The following is a 20,814-nucleotide window of genomic DNA, read 5'->3' as shown; positions in this document are numbered from 1 at the left end:
TCCCGCACAGCCTGCTGTAGCTATATAGTTAATTAGCTAGTTAGCTTCGGACCTTGGGGAGCTGCAGCTACCGCTCAGCCAACGTGATCCAAGCAAAACTAAGCTAAGCTAAACTATGCTAAGCTAAAATACGCTAATCAATCGAGCCAACAGGCTTCGATTTCAAAGCGCCGGCCAAACTTCCAGCACGGACCCCGACAGATAGCCAGTTAATCCGGTCTCATTCACACTCCGTACCCGCGGTCTAAGTAACTAACTAGCTTTAGATAACTAACATGTTGATATTCTAGCTAAACAATATAAAGCGTCTCTCAGTGGTATTCTCTGTTCGCTACTTACAAAGCCTGTGTGTGGAGGCCTGTAGACCCAGAAGGGACGCATGCACCAGTGTGTGGACCGTATGAATCCGCCGCCCGCCTGCCGGCGCTCTGTGTGAAGCTGCGGGCTGAGGAGGAGGGCGCTGATAGGGTCAGAGACGGTTCTGGGTGTGACCTGCAGCTTCCGAGAGCCGGAGCTACGTGAAGCTTCCGACAGTCAAACAGTCGCCATCTACCAGGAGATTTAGCAAAGTAACAGACCTTCTAAAGTATTAGGATAATATAATATGATATAATATAATATAATATAATATAATATAATATAATAGCTAAATAGTTCATCTACTTAGCCATCTTTAATCTTAGTTTAATAGAGACTAAAATAGTTTAATAGTTCCACATCTAACTTATCAGGAGCTTTAGCAAAGTAACAGTCCAAGACCTCCTGAAGTATTAGGACAGAATAGAAAAGAATAGTTCCTCTACTTAGCAACCCTAAGCCTCAGTTTCATAGATCCACATCTGCCAGGAGCTTTAGCAAAGTCTTTGCTAAACAATAGAACTGTTTACAGACCTCCTGAAAAATATAATATAATATAATATAATATAATATAATATAATATAATATAATATAATGTATATTTCAAATGAAGGTATGTAGTATAATAATATAATAAAATATTAACATGCAGCAACATGAAGTTAGAATTGATTTATTTACTTACTTACACAATTACTTTATGTAAATTATTTATTTTAAAGTAAAGTATTTTATTCTTAACAAATTGGTTTTATTATAAATCATAAAAAGTAAGCGTTGTTTCTGATATTTCTATTGTTTAAATATTTTTGTATATATATATATATATTTATGTGTTTCGCACTGTTTTCTCAAAGAATCGAGATACTCTTATTATCTAATTTGTAACAAAAGTCCCCGCTTCCGAGTTTCCCCTGCTTTGGAATTCTCTTCCAAAAATAAGCGACAACAAACCTGAAACAGCAGCCTTGTATCAGTTATTAATATTTATTTATCTTCTGTTTGGGTTACTGTTTAAATTGGCGCTTATTTCTACAGTTATGGAAATTGACTGACTCGTAAGTAAGGAACAGCTGCTTGTTGTAGTTTAGCTGAGGAGGGAACTAACCTAGCTATCTAAGTAACTATATATCTATCTAGGTTAACTAACTAACCCACTACCGGTCAAAAATTTTAGAACACCCTTATTTTAGTAGTCCAGTAGCAGACTTGTATGACTTAGACAAGCTGATTTTTTATTTTCTTATCTTATGCATGACTTTATTTCTGCACTTCACTGTTAGACCTCTAACTCTTCTCTTCACTGCTAAAACTGAGTCCAATCATGTTAAGCTGAGTTTAAGGCTTTGCCATGTGGGTCAGCCAGACCCAGAGAGTATGAAACAGTACAACGCCGCTCCATTTTAAAGACTTATTTTTTTAATAGTTACAGATTTCTCTGTGTTTCTGTGTATTTTTCTAGTTATCATGATGAAACTGTGAATGTTCTGTGTGTAAATGTGCAAATGCTGCAGTAGAGAGTAACAGCAGTAACACAATCTGCAATGTATACTATAAAAAAAAAAAAAAAAAAAAAAAATATATATATATATATATATATATATATATATATATATATATATATATATATATGTATGTATATATATATGTATGTATATATATATATATATATATATATGTATATATATATATATATATATATATATATATATGTATATATATATATATATACATGTGTGTATATATATATATATATATATATATATTTTTTTTTTTTTATTTTTTTTTTTATAGTATACATTTTTCTTAGTTGTAGTTAATCGGTTTTACTAAAAGGCCCTGACAGTTTTGTGCAAAATGTATGTACACCGGATTTTCGAAAAAGCTTACATGGCAAAATTAAAGGGGAAAAATTAATGTGTTTTAAAGTTTTTGACCTGTATATGTAATATATATTACATATACAGGTCATATATATATATATATATATATATATATATATATATATATATATATATATATATATATATATATATATATATATATATATATATATATATTTAATCTAAAATGTTATACAAACTATAGATATAAAACTATAACATTTAATCAATATTGAATAGTGTAAAATAAAATGACAAAATAATTCTTAAATTTAAAATAAATACTAAATAATTTAACTGTATTTCAAAAAACATTTGCTGTCTGAGAATTACTAAGATATACTAAGCTGACAGCTTTTATCTTCTGTATGTTTTTTTCTGTATTTTTTTAGGGTTTCTCCTGCTGATCTGATATGGACTGTCCTCAGATTCATAAAAGCTCCCATAAACCTGCCAGGATCATGACTTTAAAAAACGTCTGGAACAAAAAGCTCCTGGAATAAGCATGAATCATGAATCTGTATGGGTTTCCACATCACCTTTTAACTCCTGTTATTTTAATTATTGCAGCATCATGTACTTTGTACATCAGTCTGCTGTATTTTCATCAAGCACCCACAATAAGACTTCCACCATTAACACAATTAGTTAATAAGTACAGTGTCTCTGTATCTGTCCCAAATGTGAGAGTTTACACCCAGAACAAGCCTAAAGTAAACTTCAGTAATGTTGATGTTCATGCTGGAAAGGACTGTGGTATTGCTGTGGAGAGGAGGTTTGACTGTGCTCGGGACCGAGCCCTCACTCAGTCACAGTGTGAGCAGAGGGGCTGCTGCTATGTTCCCCTGCCCAAGTCTGTATTCAGTGGTCCGCCCTGGTGTTTCTACCCTGTTTCTTATCCTGGCTACAGAATGGGACCACTTGTTCCAACTTCAAGGGGCCAGGAGGCCAACCTTACCCGCTCCACCAGTTCTTACCTTCCCCGGGACGTCCCAACACTGACACTGGAGGTGATGGCAGAGGAGGCAGGCCGCCTGCACATCGCAGTGAGTAGCTTTTAGTCCTCTGGATTTATGCGTTCACCTTTATGAGGATTATTGATGATGTGTTTACGGCTGGACTACTGGTTGGAGAAAGGATTTTAATATCAAATATTAAATTACTGTTTTAATTGCAATTTACAAGTTGGAATGGTCAAGATTTTAGATCCAGAGTGAATCTGAGTATGTAAACCGTTGATCTATCAGAAGCCCGTAAAGAACTCTTTTATGTTGCAGTGATTTTCATATTGTACACTTCTTCCTAACTGTGATATAAGGAGGTTATTTTAGCACCGTGCCTATAAGAGTAGCATGTAAGGTTGAAAAGGTCTGCTTACTGTTCTTAAAAAAAAAAAACACAAAGGAAATAATAGATTTAAATGGTGAATTTAAATATTTTTTTTTTAACAAATAAAACAACTGAACTTGTTATGAAGGAACCAAAAATGTCAATCAAAAATCACTCATATAATTAAAGAACAGCAAGAATTTTATATATTTATTTATTTATGTTATTTTTGTTTATACAATATATCTCTGCCCTACATAATAGTGTTGTGTTAAATTATAAAGAATAAATTATTAAAGGTTAAATCAACCCAGCTGAATTATATTTAAGTATATTTGAGTAAGATGTGTTTATAGACGAGACAAGGTAAGACTACTGTTACTTTCATGGTTTCTAATAGAACTGTAACAATATATTTTATCATATTGTATCGACAATGTTTTTTTTAAGGCATTTGAGAATACTAGTGCTGGACGACATAGCAAAAATATATAATAATAAATGAATAAATATATATATTTTTTATTCTATCGATATGAACAGTATAAAATTCAATATATTGTCCTGTTCTACCAAGAATTTATCATATGTTAGACTGAGGACCTGCAGCTTCAGTTTCTCACCTCTCCTCTAAAATACAGGTTAAACACTGATGATTGATGCTTGGGATATTGTATTGCTGAGTGTAGAAATGAATGAAGGAAATCCCTTCAGTAAGTAGATTCATTAATAATGAATATATATTGATAAATAATCTTTTTTAATGTGTCCTTGCGCAGCTGAAGGATCCATCTCAGGATCGTTATGAGGTTCCCTTCGTCGCAGTGCCTCCCACCACTCCCACAGACACTCAGAGCTTCCTCTATGATGTGGAGTTCCAGCCAGACCCTTTTGGCTTTGTTGTGCGACGTGCATCCAATGGCCGAGTACTGTGAGTGTCAACAAGTGAACAACACTCCAGGGCTCTGAGTGGTCCAATGGACTAAGCTCTCTCTCTCTCTCTCTCTCTCTCTCTCTTTCTCTCTCTCTCTCTCTCTTTCTCTCCCTCTCTCTCGCACACCCTCTTTCTCCTTATCTCTTAATATGTTTAGGAAAAAAAATATTAGTAGCTAATTAAGGCAGTGGGGGTTATACCAAGGTGTGAACCTATCTGTGAATTTTCTGTATGGTTACACCTCTAGTAGATGGCGCCCAAGACCAAAAATAGCAGTTCCTGCATAATGCTGCTTTAATGCTCTGAGTTATGAGTTGTGAGTTGCCACCAAAAAAAATGTCACACACCTTAATATTTGGTTGGACCGCCTTTTAGCTTTGATTGCTGCACACTTTCATTGTGGCATTGTTTCAATAATTTTCTACAATGTCACAAGATTTATGTATTTCAATCCAGTGTTGCATTAATTAATTTTGACCAAGATCTTGCAGAAGCATTGATGATGGTAGAGTCTGACCACTGCACAAAGCCTTCTCCATCCAGCACATCCCAAAGATTCTCAATGAGGTTAAGATCTGGACTCTGCGGTGAAAATTCTCTCATGCTCCCTGAATCACCCTTTCACAATTTCAGACCCATGAATCCTGGCATTATCATCTTTGAATATGCCTGTGTCATCAGGGAAGATTCTATCAAAAATCCATTGATGGAATAACCTGGTCTATATTCAGTATATTCAGGTAGTCAGCTGACCTCATTCTTTCAGCACATACTGTTGCTGAACCTAAACCTGCAGACCAACTGCAGCATCAACCCCACATCATTCACTTACTTAAATCCAGGTGGAGACATTTTAGGGGCAGTCGGTGCATATGGACCTATAATTATGAACCTTTTATTCTGATTTTGCTTCTGTGTCTCGTAGGCTGAATACCACAGTAGCCCCCCTACTGTTTGCAGACCAGTACCTGCAGCTCTCCACCACTCTGGCCTCCTCTCTCGTGTCTGGATTTGGGGAGCACTACACTGGACTCACACTGGACCTTAACTGGACCTCTGTCACTCTGTGGAACAGAGACATGGCTCCACACGTGGGTACAACACCAATATATCCTCATATTCCATTCTGATAAATATTAAATTGGCACCACTATGTTTTCCTTTTTATATGTTTTTTTAATGTGCAGAGAGATACAAATCTATATGGATCCCATCCATTTTGCTTGGTTCAGGAAGGTGATGGTCAGGCGTATGGGATCTTCCTCCTCAACAGCAATGCTATGGGTGAGGGATCTTTCTTGTAAGTGTCTTCAGTGTGTGTTTAAATGCCTAATATATGTATATGTGTGTGTGTTTGTATATGATTTGGCATGTTTTTTTTTTGTGCAGAAGTGGTATCACAGCCTGCTCCTGCACTAACCTGGGTGACCACTGGAGGGATTATGGACTTCTACATCTTCTTAGGCCCTGATCCACAGAGTGTCGCCCAGCAGTACCATCAGGTTATTGGTGCGGCATGTTTTGTTTTGTTTAATAGTAATAGTTCAAGTAACAAAATAATAATATATAATAATATAATATTAATAATTTAGCCAAGACATGCTGTGTGTCCAACATTGGATTATTAATAAAAGCTTACTGGTATATAGTAGGGGTGGGAATCGTTTACTATCTCACGATTCGATTCGATTCCGATTTTGGGGGCCACGATTCGATTCAAAATCGATTTTTGATTCAAAACGATTTGAATTATAAAAATTTCTGCTTCTGGCTTATGAATCTTATTGAAAAAAAACCCTCCATAATATACACTGGTCCTGGAGCAGGTAATGTGTTACAAAAACAATAAAATGTGCAGGAATGTGGGTCCTCAGTGACAGAGGAATCACTGGGATATCACAATGACGTTAATGAACAATAAATAAATAATAAATAACACTGCTTTATTACCAGGCTACTAGCGGTGGTGTGTAGGTGACGCTGCTGGGCTGATGTGATGATAGCAGTGGAGCGCTAAAGTTCAGGAGCAGCTGCTGATTAACTAGTTAACTTTAAGGTCGTTGTATTTCTTCAGAAAGGGGGCAGGAGGTGGAGAAATTAATTCATATGGTCCATTCCTTAATTCCTCTGTGATGAGGAGCTGAAATTAGCTCTGATTAGCTTATTGTATTTTTCCGTTCCGCCTTAAATGCTGCAGCCCGCTGCCACCTGTAGCGTTATTTAAGGTGGAACTGGAAAGTTAGCTAGTTAGCTAGCTAACAGTTACTGAAACTAACTACTAGCGATCTTTTTTATGCTTGTTATGAAGCATTCTGCCATAAAACATTGAAACTACACGTTAATCTAATGTAATATAGTGCTTGTTCTGCCATCTTACCGGTGATTCTCAAACACCTACGCTCTGTGTGTGTCTGGAAGATCTCCAAAGGGACAAGCGCTATCCCCAGGGTTGCCAGGTCCAACAAAAATACCCAGCCCAAAATCAGTCTAAAACCCGCCCCTCAGAATCGATTTTGGGACATTTTAAATCGATTCTGAATCGTAGTAAATGAGAATCAAGATTCTTATGTGAATCGATTTTTTGGCACACCTCTAGTATATAGCTACTAGTTAGTGTTAAAAAGTTTACACGTAAACTGTTTCAAACTGTTTGTGTAGATGACTAGTGAGACCATAGCTACTTTCCAAAGCCTAGGCAGCCGAGGTAGAATGGGTCCTTGGCAGGACTGTTGTATAAAGACTCCTTCTCAAAAGCCTATTGGTCAAAGTCAATTATATCTTTGCAGAAATAAATAATAATAATAATACAAGTTTTAAATAAACCACCATTTTCATCTATTTTTCATGATCTTTGTGACTTTTTTCCATTAATTTGTTCATGCACAGAGAATTGAAAAGAGCACATCAGTTGTGTACCCAAAATAAGGACCCAGCTCCTATGACATACATCTCTGGAAAAATTAAGAGACTACTTAAAAATGATGATTTTCTTTGATTTTACAAATTTTAAAATCTCTGGAATATAATCAAGAGGAAGATGGATGATCACAAGCCATCAAACCACCAAGCTGAACTGCTTGAATGTTTGCACCGGTAGTATAAGGCATAAAGTTATCCAAAAGCAGTGTGTAAGACTGTTGGAGGAGAACATAATGCCAAGATGCATGAAAACTGATTAAAAGTGATTAAAAACCAGGGTTATTCCACCAAATATTGATTTCTGGACTCTTAAAACTGTATGAATATGAACTTGTTTCATTTGCATTATTTGAGGTCTGAAAGCTCGGCATCTTTTTTTTTGTTATTTCAGCCATTTCTCATTTTCTGCAAATAAATGCTCTAAATGACAATATTTTTATTTGGAATTTGGGAGAAATGTTGTCCGTAGTTTATAGAATAAAACAATAATGTTGATTTTACTCAAACATAAACCTTCAAATAGCAAAATCAGATAAACTGATTCAGAAACTAAAGTGTAAATCTACCTTATCTAAACAACTGACACAATTGAAGCGGCATAATGTAAAAATGGACATTTCATACTTATGGGCTCCCCCTATATTTGGGAAGAGGAACTTGTGCTTTGAGCCACCGCTAAAGACACGCTTTTCACATGCATTTTTAAACAAACTGAGAGATATTGAATCTGCATCTTAAGTGAAAAAAGCATGTGGACTTAATCAAAAATATCACACATATGATAACACAGCATTATTTAGTTCTCTTAATCTTTATTTGGCCTGCTTTGCCAAAGCTCACATCACTCCCATTATAATGCTGTGTTAGATAAGGTTAGCTTCCCAAATCCAGTTTAGGATTTAAATTTTTGATTCCTCATTTGTGTTCTAGGATATCCAATGATGCCGCCCTATTGGTCGTTGGGATTCCATCTCTGCCGCTGGGGCTACACCTCCACCAACGCTACCAGAGCTGTAGTGCAGCACATGCACCAGGCCAACTTTCCTCTAGTGGGTAACACACGTTAATTTACATCCCCTTCAGCCATAACGTTAATAACACTGAAGACAGGTGTGAAAACACCCTCAGAGGGGTGGTTCTAATATTATGGCTGATCAGTGTACTGTATAAAAAAATGCTTTTTAGAAGCTTTGCACAGAACCGTTGATATTCTCAAAGCACCACTGCTTACTGTGCTTGTATTAAGTTAAATTAGTTTTTTGTGCTGCATGTCTGCCACCAGGATGTGCAGTGGAACGATCTTGATTACGCTGACAAGAGGAGAGTGTTCACCTTTGACCCGCAGAGGTTTGGAGACCTGCCTGAGATGGTGAAAGAGTTCCACAGTGAGGGAATGAAGTATGTGCTCATTTTGGTGAGTTTTAGTCTAAACTGGTCTAAACTGAGCTCTGAGCTCTCCAGTTAATCAAATGGAAATTAGATTTATGTGTGAATCACGGTGCAACACTTATTACAGGGTTTTCATTTAAAATCAGTGTCTCAGAAAATTAAATATATTATATAGAACCAATAGTTACTTGTGGCAGTGTGGGCAGTGTGCCAAGTCCTGCTGGAAAATGAAATCTGCATCTCCATAAAGTTGTCAGCAGAGGGAAGCATGAAGTGCTGTAAGATTTTCCGGGAAAACAAAACTGCACTGACTTTAGACTTGATATAAAACAGTGGATCAACACCAGCAGATGACATGTCTCTCCAAACCATCACTGATTGTAGAAACTTCAAACTAGACCTCAAGCAGTTTGAACTGTGTGTCTCTCCACTCTTCCCCTAGACTGTGATCCCTTGATTTACAAATGAAATGTAAAATTTACTGATGATCAGTGATGGTTTGGAGAGACATGTTATCTGCTGGTGTTGATCCACTGTGTTTTTCAAGCCCAAAGTCAGTGCAGTTTTTTCCCCACAAAATCTTACAGCACTTCATGCTTCCCTCTGCTGACAACTTTTATGAAGATGCAGATTTCATTTTCCAGCAGGACTTGGCACACTTGTCACATGAAAAGACCAGGTGTAAACAGGTTTTCAAGAAATGGATTGAAATCTGTATTTGCTCCTCTAGTGGCCACGACATTTGACATCATTTACATCAATAAGTATGATATTTGCTGCATCAAACCATTTTTATTATGGTATTAGGATTCTGTTAACCAGAATGTTTTCTTGATTAAGGACCCAGGCATCAGCAGCACAAGCCCCCCAGGTTCATACAAACCCTTTGACGAGGGAGAGCGGAGGGGGGTGTTCATCAGAAACCTCACAGGACAGACTCTCATCGGGAAGGTGGGCTCTTTTTTTTTTTATTTCTCTAAACATCCTGATTTCAGGGCCGTTTTTGTTTTGAGAGTATGATGGATTTGTTGGTATAATATTGTTAAATATTACTGGCAGTCTGCACAGTAGAGATGAGAGGTGGAGTCAGACTTACTTATTTTTGTTAGGCTCACCCCATCTTCTAAAACAAGAGTCTCAGACCTTCTTCATTGAGTTAGTAAAAAAGGAAAAAAAGAAATATGAATTAAATTGTATTTCAACTCTGCTCAGACCAGACAATGGGCAGTAAATTCAAGTAATTAACGCCTGAAAGCCAGAATTCCAGGTGATTCTACCTCATAAAGATGACTGAGAAAATCCAGCTAAGATGTGCAAAACTAAAGTCCTCTAAGAAAGAGGTGCTACTTTTAAGACTCTAAAATATAAAACATATTCTGTTTTTTTGTTTTGTTTCCTAAATACAGTTTAAGAAATATGTTTTTTATTCATGGTTTGAAGGACTTTAGTGTTCATCTACAATGCAGATTTAGAATTATGATAAATATGCTGAATTTAAGATGTGTCCAAACTTTTGACTGGTACTGTATAATAATAAAATAGCATATTAATGCAGTTACACCCTTTTAAAGAGTAATATTACTATTACTTAAGAATATTTAGACAATGGAATTGAAATATATTATCTGCCTATTTGATGTTTTGTGATGTTTGTGTTCCTGCATTTGTGTTTTAGGTGTGGCCGGGTCCAACCGCATTCCCAGACTTCACTAACCCAGACGCAGTGAGCTGGTGGGAGGAGTGCATTGCTGACTTTTATGCCAAGGTGCCAGTGGACGGCCTGTGGATTGTGAGTCCAACCCATAATCTCATTACCCTGAGTGTCCTGCGTGTTCCTCTGGTCTGAGTAGAGTTTAATGTGAGGGTTTGTCAGGACTGCAGTGCATCTGTCGTTACATCTGTTCCTCTTATTTTAACGATATTTGGTGTAGTAAATGACGTTGTGTTTGCAGGATATGAATGAGCCTGCTAATTTTGTTCAAGGCTCGCTGCTCGGATGCCCAGACACTGACCTGGAGAACCCTTTTTATGTTCCAGGTCTGTAAAGTACACTGAGAATCTGTTCACACCTGGCGTTATTGTTCCTACTGGGTAATCAGATTGTAAGTGTCCAGCACAAAGTAAAGGTTTGAACGGGAAAAAAATGAGCCACAAATTATGTTAAAGCAACATTACCCAAACATTCACAGCAATGTGATTTTGATGTATTTTTCATTTCAAGTAAGAGCACACAAGTTTATGGAATTTCTTTGATAGATATCTTTATCTGTGAGTAGAAAGCCCCTCTTAACCAGAAAATCTCTCTTAAAAAAATGTCAGTCATGTCATTGAGTCATTGTTTGGTGTTTTAATTCACTCAATCGCTGCAAAGCAGAGAAAAATAGAACATAAGGCATTTTTAAAGCTGGGAAAGATTTAAAGCTCCACTAGGTAGGATTGAGATTTTGTGCTCGTGGGCTCCCCCTACATTTGTAAAGTGTAATAAATGACGGATTAGTTTCTCTTTCTCGTTTTCTGGCTTTCGCAGACATATTCGGTCTCTTTCCAGCTCCTGCCAGAGTGTCTGTATGTTAGTTTGTAAAGAATGAACCAGTAGTTCTTGTAGAACTGTTAGAACTAAAGGTCGGAAAGCAGGTTGCAGTTCTCGCGAGTGATGCTCGCGGCCGCCTCGGAAAACTTACAGAGTCTGGTTTGAGCTCAGAGGAGCTTCGGCACAGACACAGAGCACGGCTATTCCTCCTATTACACCTCAATGCAGCGCTGCAGTGAGTTTCAAGCTGTAAGTTTACTTCTTTAAAAAGATCAAAAATCAAGGAATCCTACCTAGTTATGCTTTAACCTTTAAAATCTGCTGATATTTCGTGCTATTTCGGCAGTTTGGAACTCAAGTGTAAATTCACATCAATGATTCAAAATATATTGTGTACAAGCCCATGCGATGATATCGTGCTCTGACCTCATGTATAAGTCACAGAAAGTTACTATGAAAGAAACTTTGAAGAAGAATTTATTATTGACCACGGATCCTCACCGGAGAGTGATGATCCTACAGTTTTTTGGAAGGTGCGAAGTGTCTGTAGCCAATTGGTTGAAAGTACCAGTACTAAATAAATAAGACATTGTAGCGTTTTTGAATAAGAAGTATTATTGAGATACTTTTCTAGTATCAGTATACAGTGCAACACTACTTTAATGGTCAGAAAACATTGCTAATTGTGAAAAGTTTGCATTTTGACAAGATAAGATAAGATAAGAAAAGATAATCCTTTATTAATCCCACAATAGCTACATTTACATTGTTACAGCAGTACAGAGGAAAAAACAGAGAAAAGAATATATATAAACAAATAATAATAATAAAAACTATGTGTACAAAAAAATTACAGGAAATATATAAAGATACCTAAAAAAATATATACATCTAGTGCATAGAGATATGATTATGGTAGGGGGTGACCAGTATTATTGCGAAAAGAGTAACAGTGAGTAAATATCAAATAAATAGTAGATAAAAAGGTGAGAAAAATATTTTCAATAATTATTTGTTACTAGATTACCCAGGACACATGTTAATATCAGGTGTAAACAGAGCCTAATACAGTCAGTAATTCACTAATAATACATAATTGTTTTATCATAAAGTGTCAATGAGCTGATGTACATTCTATGTATGTACTGTATATGGTTCCACAGATATGATCGGAGGTCAGTTAAATGCAGGTACCCTGTGCATGTCCAGCCAGCAGTCCCTGTCTGCTCACTACAACCTGCACAACCTGTACGGGCTAACTGAGGCCATGGCCACCCACAGGTCAGCTGGGCTATCATATTTTTACATGCCTGCTGGATGACTGTTGCCCATTTGAATGAGAATTTGAATAAAGAATAAGCACAGAATTTCTTGCTTTGAATAAGAATGTGTTTATTCACACATTAGAATCTCCAAAATGGCTTTAAAAATGGCTTTACTTTCAGTGGAAAATCAATGTGAATAGATTCTCTATTTTTTGCACTATAAGGTGCACTTTAAATACTTTAAAATATGTATGTATGAATTATGTATAAATTTTACCAGTCAAGTTGTAAGAAGCTGCAGCTAGTGTTAGCGGTTAGCTGCTAATGCTGCTGCACCCAGCCTTAGTGGAAATCTGGAAATATAAGCTTACTGTAAATAAACAGAAGCACTTTACTCACCCTCTACTGAATAAACAGTTTTCAGTAGAAAATGTTTTTTTTTTTTTTTAAGAACTACAGTTTAGTTCACTTAACTTAGCTTAGCTTTACTTAAGACACCCCTGTTCCTTACAAGTGTCACATAATGTGCCTTATAATTCAGTGCGCCTTATGTATGAAAATAGACCAGAAAATAGACATATATTAATAGTGCGCCTTATAATCCGGTGCATCTTATAGTCCGGAAAAAATATGGTATATTTAAGATATCAATGAATTGGATTATTTGCCTTTAATCAGTGATTTCTGTCTATTTTTCTGTTCTGTTTTTCCAGTGCTTTGCTGAAAGCGAGGGGTTCCCGTCCCTTTGTGTTGTCCCGGTCCTCCTTCCCTGGACTGGGTCGCTACTCAGGTCACTGGACTGGTGATGTGCACAGTGACTGGGAGCAGCTGCGATACTCCATACCTGGTGAGAACTTCATTTAAGGTCTCTCAGTTACACACTTGTTTGGTCCTGATCATACACCCTGCGAAGGTGCATTGCGATGCTCATCACTATCTTACACCACATCAACAGTCTGTTTTCACACCTTGTGCTCGCTCTCTTAAATATCATCAGAGTTTAGTAATAAATCTACACTGATGGGTGTGGTGGTCTGGAAGTGAGGTGTGTTCAGGTAAAGGTTTTATCATGGTGGCGGAAAACACAGGTGCACGACTGACTGATTAAAACCATGACAACAGTCAACAGTCAGCTGACTTTTACCTCAACAATAACAATAAACAGAATAAAGAATAAAATAACATTGCTGTTCCCTCAAATGAGCTGCTCGTGTATCTTCACAGTGTGAACACGCAGGTCAGTATTCTCTGCTGAGAGGCACAAAAGCGCTGCCCTGTTGACATGCAAACGTGCCAAAGTCAGAGCTCACCTGCTTCTTAAAGGGAATGATGACTGACACACTGATTGGTTTGTTTCACTTCACGCCTAAAACACACCCATGATTAATTAAGAGAATTAGTACATGCTTTTTGCGCATTTCGAGCTGCACAAGGTGTGTTTTTTGCGCCCTCACGATACCAAAGACACACCAACATGCCCTTAATCCAGCTGTGTGATACACAATTGATGGGTGCTCTATAGATTGCTAAAATAAGGCCCTCAGACTTTTCAGTTTGGGTAAAACCAATGTAGCAGGTGAGAAAGGAGTGTGAGCCATGATCCAGACTAAAGAACTAGATCTACTGAATCTATTAAACCATGATTTAGTTAGTTTGCAGTGTAAAAGCATTTTTCTAGATGGTTCAGACTTGGTTCAAACCACTTACAGGAAGTTGAGTCAGTCTTTAAACAAACCAGAGGATAAAAGAACTGGTGTTGTGCTGAAATCAGACTCCCCTTGGTGTGCAGACGTGTCACGCAGCAGTATGAACACAAACGCTTAGATTGAGAATAATTTATTTACTGTAACAGTAGATCAACCCTTATCTATAAACAGAAATGAAAGGAATCTGAGGAGAATCTTCTACGTACATAAAGGGGAGTCAGATTCTGACCGAGAGCTTGAATTCCTCACAATTCATATCTAACATTACTACATATTAATTCCTGGTTACACTTGGTCAAGCCAGTAATAAAGGTAATTAACCCCTTAGAGCTTTAATGTACAGTATATGTGTGTTTCAGCTGTGCTGCTGTTCGGTCTGTATGGGGTTCCTCTGGTGGGGGCGGATATTTGTGGTTTTGAAGGAGACACCAGTGAGGAGCTGTGCGTGCGCTGGACCCAGCTAGGAGCTTTCTACCCGTTCATGAGGAACCACAATGACCGATCCAATGCTGTAAGATAGAGTTTATTAAACTACACACTGTGGGACTCTGAGTAGTCCAGGGATCTAAATGCGCTGCCATTATGATCAGGAGATCGCTGGTTCGAATCCCAGTCATGCAGCTTGCCATCAGCTGCTGAAGGCCTGAGAGAGCACAATTGGCCTTGCTGTCTCTAGGTAGGTAGATGGCGCTCTTTCCCCTCATCACTCCTAGGGTGATGTCGATCAGCACATGGCGTCTGTGAGCTGATGTATCGGAACCGAGTCGCTGCTCTTTTCTTCCGAGCAGCAGTTCAAAAAGAGGTGGTGACTGACTTCACATGTGTCTTCACCCTCTTTGTGTTATGGGGGATATACAGCTGAGTATTAGTAAATTTAAGAGACCACCTCAGTTTTTGAATCAGTTTCTCTGATTTTGCTATTTATAGGTGTATGTTTGCATAAAATGAACTTTGTTGTTTTATTCTATTAACTGCGGACAGCCCAAGTACATTTCTCCCATATTCCAGAAAAAATATTGTCATTTAGAGAATTTATTTGGAGAAAATGAGAAATGGCTGACATAAAAAAGCAGAGCTTTCAGACCTCAAAAAATGCAAAGAAAACAAAGAAAACATATTTATAAACTTTTAAGTTTTAGGTAGAATAACCCTGGTTTTCAGTCACAGTTTTTGGTAACATAAATATGTGCGTTTGTGTGTGTTTGTGTGTTTATCTAGCCCCAAGAGCCGTATGTGTTCGGACAGCAGGCCCAGGCAGCTATGAGGAGTGTGATGATGCTCAGATACTCTCTGCTGCCCTTCCTCTACACTCTGTTCCACCAGGCTCAAACCTCAGCCAGCACTGTGGCCAGACCCCTGTTTCTAGAGTAGGAAGATTTTTCACTTTCTGTAAAAAAAAAAAATAATAAACCGAGCCGGGAGGGTATCAGGTGCACATGCCATGTCTTTTGCAGGTCTATTGCTGCACAATTTATAATCCCCTACTTCACTATATCTGTTTGTGTATAACATAAGGGTGTCCACATTGAACTGGTGTGACTGTATGTTTTTATTCCAGCCAAACAGAAGCTTAATAAATAAATAACCAATTAAAAAAGACATTAATGCATTGTAAAGTTTGGGGTTTTGCTTTTTATTCTGTGAGTTTATTGGCTGGATTCAAAGATCTTTTTATTAAGCAATACATTTCAGTCCCTGTACGCTCTTCTTCTCCAGTAATGCCTCTGTAAAGGTATGCAGCTTATGCTTGTGCATTGTCTTGTTGAAAATAAAATCTGATTAATGTCCTTCTTATAAGAAACTTCCAAAAACATGTCCTAATATCTGATTACCCAAGTTCATATAAACATGTTGACATGTTCAAACTTAAATGTTCATCAGTAATCGAATTATAAAGTGCATATAAACACAGTAATTGACATAATAGACAAAAGTTTTACAGTACCTGTCATAAGTTAGGACACACCTTATATTTAGTGTTTTTTTTTTTTTATTATTTTCTTTAATGATAGATTATTACTGAAATCATCCAAACTATGAAGATTTAAAAAAACATATGGAATATGAAATTTTTATATTTAAAGTTTTATATTTTAGATTCTTTATCTTGGCTGGATTTTCTCAGTCAGCTTTATGAGGTAGACTCACCTGAAATTCAGCCTTTCAGTTAACAGCTGTGCTGAACTTATCAAGAGTTAATTACTTGAATTTCTTGTCTCCTAATGTGTTTGAGAGCATAAGTTGTAAAGTAGTGAAGATGTAGAGTTACAGGTATACAGTGAATAGCTCTATTTGAGTAATGTTTTAATCCATATTATGAGAAGCAAGAACTGCTCAACTAATTAAAGAAAAAAATATATTTTTTAAGAAAAGAAGGTCAGTCAATCTGAAACATTTTACGAATGTTAAGAAAAAAAAGTATCCTGAAGTGCAAGCGCTAAGACCATCTAAAATGTTATGATGAAACTGGTACTCATCAGGACCTCCCCAAGAAAGAAAGACCAAAAGTTAATCAGAGTATTTTTTGGTTTGTTTAACACTTTTATAAGTTACTACATGATTCCTTATGTGTTCCTTCATAGTCTGGATGACTTTAGTATCCATATTGATTTATATATATATATCTGCATCTCTAAATTCCTTTCAGATTTCCATTTGATCCAAACTGCCAGACCATAGACCAGCAGTTCCTATGGGGGAGTTCTCTCCTCATCAGTCCTGTTCTGGAGCAGGGAGCAGTGGAGCTGACAGCTTACCTCCCCCCAGGGATGTGGTACAGTCTGTATGATGTAAATATCCCTCTCATTATACTTATTTATACTCATAATTATACTCATATACTCATACACTCATTATACTCATATACAATTGTATGGCTTCACTTGTTACGGTCTCATCCTTTGAATATTGTGTATATGTCTTATTTTAGGGACAGCCTTACAACAGCAGGGGGCAGTACCTGCTGCTTTCTGCCCCACTAGATACCATCAACGTCCATGTGAGAGGGGGGCGCATTATTCCACAGCAGGTACACTACAACCATGAGCAAAGGACATACTGTACCAGCAATTATTATGTGTTATTATAAATGTGTTTATAAATTTTGATGGTTTATTTAGATGCCTGCTTTAACAACCACAGCCTCACGCAGTAACCCTTTCCTCCTGACGGTGGCGCTGTCCTCAGACGGCTGGGCAGTAGGGGAGCTGTTCTGGGATGATGGAGAGAGTCTGGGCACTTTTGAGCGTGGAGATTACTCCTTTATTATCTTCACTGCAGAACAGGTAACATTGTTAAGTGGATTTCTTAAAAAAAATGGAGGGATCTGAAACTTTCATCTTAGGTGCATGTCCACTGTGAGAGACATAATCTATAAAAAAAAAAAAAAATAAATAAAATCCGTAAATCACAATGTATGATTTTTTTTATATAATTTATTAGTGTGTATCTGCTGCAAATAAGTATTTGAACACCTGCCAATCAGCACAAATTCTGACACTCAAAGACCTGTTAATCCGCCTCTAAAAAGTCTTACCTCGCTCCATTTTTTATTCTAAATTAGAAGCACCTGTTCGAGGTTGTTACCTGCATTAAGACACCTGTTCTCCCCAAACAGTCAGTAAAACTCTGACTACTAACATGGCTATAAGACCAAAGAGCTGTCCAAAGACACCAGAGACAAAACTGTAGACCTCCACAAGGCTGGAAAGGGGCTATGAGGCAATTGCCAAGCAGCTTGGTGAAAAAAGATCAACTGTTGAAGCATATATTAGAAAATGGAAGAAGCTAAACATGACTGTCAATCTCCCTCAGACTGGGGCTCCATGCAAGATCTCACCTTGTGGCGTATCAATGATCCTAAGAAAGGTGAGGAATCAGCCCAGAACTACACAGGAAGAGCTGGTCAATGACCTAATAAGAGCTGGCACCACTGTTTCCAAGGTTACTGTGGGTAAAATACACTAAAACGTCACAGTTTTTATAGTCATGCATGGCATGGAAGGTTCCCCTTAAATCAGCACACGTCCAGCCCGTCTTAACTTTGCCCATAACCTTTTGTATGATCCAGTGGAGTCATGGGAGAAAGTTCTGTGGTCAGATAAGACCAAAATAAAACTCATTGGTCTTAATTCCACTCACTGTGTTGGGAGGACGAAGAATGATGAGTACCATCCCAGAAACACCATCCCTACTGTGAAGCATGGGGGTGGAAGCATCATGCTTTGGGGGTGTTGGACGACTGCACCGTATTAAGGACAAGAAGACCGCGGCCATGTATTGCAAGATTTTGGGGATCAACCTCCTTCTCTGAGTTAGAGCATTGAAGATCGGTCGTGGCTGGGTCTTCCAACATGACAATGACCCAAAGCACACAGCTAGGATAACCAAGAAGTGGCTCCGTAAGAAGCATATCAAGGTTCTGGAGTGGCTTAGCCAGTCTCCAGACCTTAACCCTATAGAAAATCTTTGGAAGGATCTCAAACTCTGCTGATCTGAAGAATATCTGTGTGGAGGAATGGGCCAAAATCCCTGCTGCAGTGTGTGGAAACCTGGTGGAAAACTACTGGAAACATTTGACCTCTGTAATTGCAAACAAAGGCTACTGTACCAAATATTAACATTGATTTTCACAGGTGTTCAAATCCTTCTTTGCAGCAGTGATTCACAAATAAATTATATAAAAAAATAATAATAATACATTGTGATTACTGTTTTTTTTTTTTTTTTTTTTTTACATTATGTCACTCACAGTGGACATGCACCTAAGATGAAAATTTCAGACCCCTCCATGATTTCTAAGTGGGAGAAAGTCACAGGGTGTTCAAATACTTATTTTCCTTACTGTTACTAAACCTGCACATTTAAACAGTTGTCTCTGCAAATACTAGTATCCTTTATGAACAGAAGGTGATAACCAGTAAAGGGGTTTTCCCCATATATTCCTTGGTATCACATGTCCACATGTCCACAGGTGAGATCAGCAAGGAAACTTAAGACATGGACATAGAGCAACAGAGGAAAGCAGCCAAACAAAAGGAAATGAAACCTGCCTTTGTTGTGGTTCTAGCTTTGTTGCTGTGGACTTCCTTAATATATTTTTAAGAACTGAAGAAACAACATGATGTTTATGGTTGTTTTTATTTTTTGTGCAATAATAATAATCATAAACAAATGACTTCTTTCTGCCTGTAGTCTCAGCTGGTGAGTGAGCCAGGAAAAGTGAATGGAGCTCTGGATGGTTTAGTTTTGGGAGAGATAAGAGTGTTTGGGGTTCTAACCCCACCTTCAGGTGTGTGGGCTAACGGCAAGGAAGTGCAGGATTACTCATACTGCACTGGCACCAAGGTAAGCAGGCATAAGTGGTATTTGTATTAATGCAATAAGGTTTAACATTTAGTCATATTGGCAAATGTTAAAACAGTCCAACAGCAATACAATTGACGTATATTATATTTACAGTACTTGTAAGAACACAGATTCTGTAAAATACCCACTTTTGTTTTTGTGCAAATAAGTGTGCAGATATTACACTCAAATCGGTCTGGTCAAATTGTGCTTGGACTGGTTCATTTCACTCTTGGTGTGATATTTTTAGGCAGGTCCTTAAGAAACGGTGGTCTTGATACCATCCCAAATGACCTCCTGGAGTAGTTTATTTGTGTGTGTCAAACATGATCTGATCTCAGACCCATATATTAGGGGTCCTCTGCAAATTTAAACTGAACAGCTCTCACAGACAGATGTTGAGCTGGTAGATTACCCACATAATGAATACAGTTTTCCGAAAGGAACCATTCAGAGTGTAAAGAACCTTTTAGATTGTTAAAAAAAAAACTCTACATCATAAGAAGGTTCATTTATTTGTAAAGTTTTGTTAATTAATTGATCATCATACCTTCATTTATTTTGCATGTTTTCCATTGTTTGTTTCAGGTTCTTACGGTGTCCAGTCTCAGCCTGCTAATGTCAGAGACGTTTAAAGTGCAGTGGAGTTCATGACAACATGAGCCTAACTTTGCTGTTTAAAATACTTCATCATATATCAGCATTTCAATTACACAACACACATCAACAACATTCTCAGTAAATGTTTCAATTCCTGTGTTTGGATTGTTATTTGAATAAAGTATTTTTTTTTATATTCGTCTTGGTTTGATGGCTTGTGATCATCCATCTTCCTCTTGCTTATATTCCAGAGGTTTTCAATTTGGTAAAATTAAAGAAACTCATCATTTGTTAGTGGTCTTTTTTTTTTTCAGAGCTGTACTTTAGTGGACACAGCTTTTTGTTGTTGCTAAGGCAGTTAAGAGACTCTGTAAACAAATTAAGTTCAACAAGAAATACATTAAAAAAATCCAGTTTTTAATTTGTGCAGATTAACAGTGTTTCCCCAAGGAAGATAATCACAAATTTTACATTTTATATTCAGCCTGTAATTGGCTTTATTAGAAAAATATTTAGCTAGGGCTTTCCAAAAATATTTAGAATAAGAATATTCAAA

At 37.3% G+C, this 20,814-nt stretch overlaps 2 protein-coding genes across 9 annotated transcripts in view; one reads left to right on the top strand and one right to left on the bottom strand.

Annotated features, from left to right (window-relative positions):
* tnpo2a (transportin 2a) overlaps positions 1 to 492 on the bottom strand; it is a 36,854-nt gene extending 36,362 nt beyond the window's left edge. For all 8 annotated transcript variants that reach the window (XM_049467887.1, XM_049467891.1, XM_049467886.1 and 5 more), the window contains exon 1: positions 340 to 492. The gene's annotated coding sequence lies outside the window, so the exon portion shown is untranslated. The remainder of the gene's footprint in view (positions 1 to 339) is intronic.
* A 758-nt stretch (positions 493 to 1,250) lies between these two features.
* On the top strand, positions 1,251 to 20,453 carry gaa (alpha glucosidase). The gene is made up of 20 exons (XM_022673742.2): positions 1,251 to 1,415; positions 2,633 to 3,286; positions 4,349 to 4,500; positions 5,429 to 5,594; positions 5,691 to 5,787; positions 5,893 to 6,012; positions 8,353 to 8,471; positions 8,705 to 8,836; positions 9,652 to 9,762; positions 10,487 to 10,600; positions 10,764 to 10,848; positions 12,505 to 12,622; positions 13,320 to 13,453; positions 14,672 to 14,823; positions 15,531 to 15,679; positions 16,960 to 17,101; positions 17,242 to 17,340; positions 17,432 to 17,596; positions 19,506 to 19,658; positions 20,247 to 20,453. The coding sequence occupies exons 2-20, from the start codon at positions 2,753 to 2,755 to the stop codon at positions 20,310 to 20,312; spliced, it is 2,808 nt and encodes a 935-aa protein (XP_022529463.2). The 5' UTR covers positions 1,251 to 1,415; positions 2,633 to 2,752; the 3' UTR covers positions 20,313 to 20,453.
* Positions 20,454 to 20,814: the final 361 nt, after the last annotated feature.

Source organism: Astyanax mexicanus, chromosome 19 (assembly GCF_023375975.1).
Source record: "Astyanax mexicanus isolate ESR-SI-001 chromosome 19, AstMex3_surface, whole genome shotgun sequence".
NCBI lineage: Eukaryota > Metazoa > Chordata > Actinopteri > Characiformes > Acestrorhamphidae > Astyanax > Astyanax mexicanus.
The sequence above is the reverse complement of the archived record's forward strand: the minus strand, read 5'-3'. Positions and strand labels throughout refer to the sequence as shown.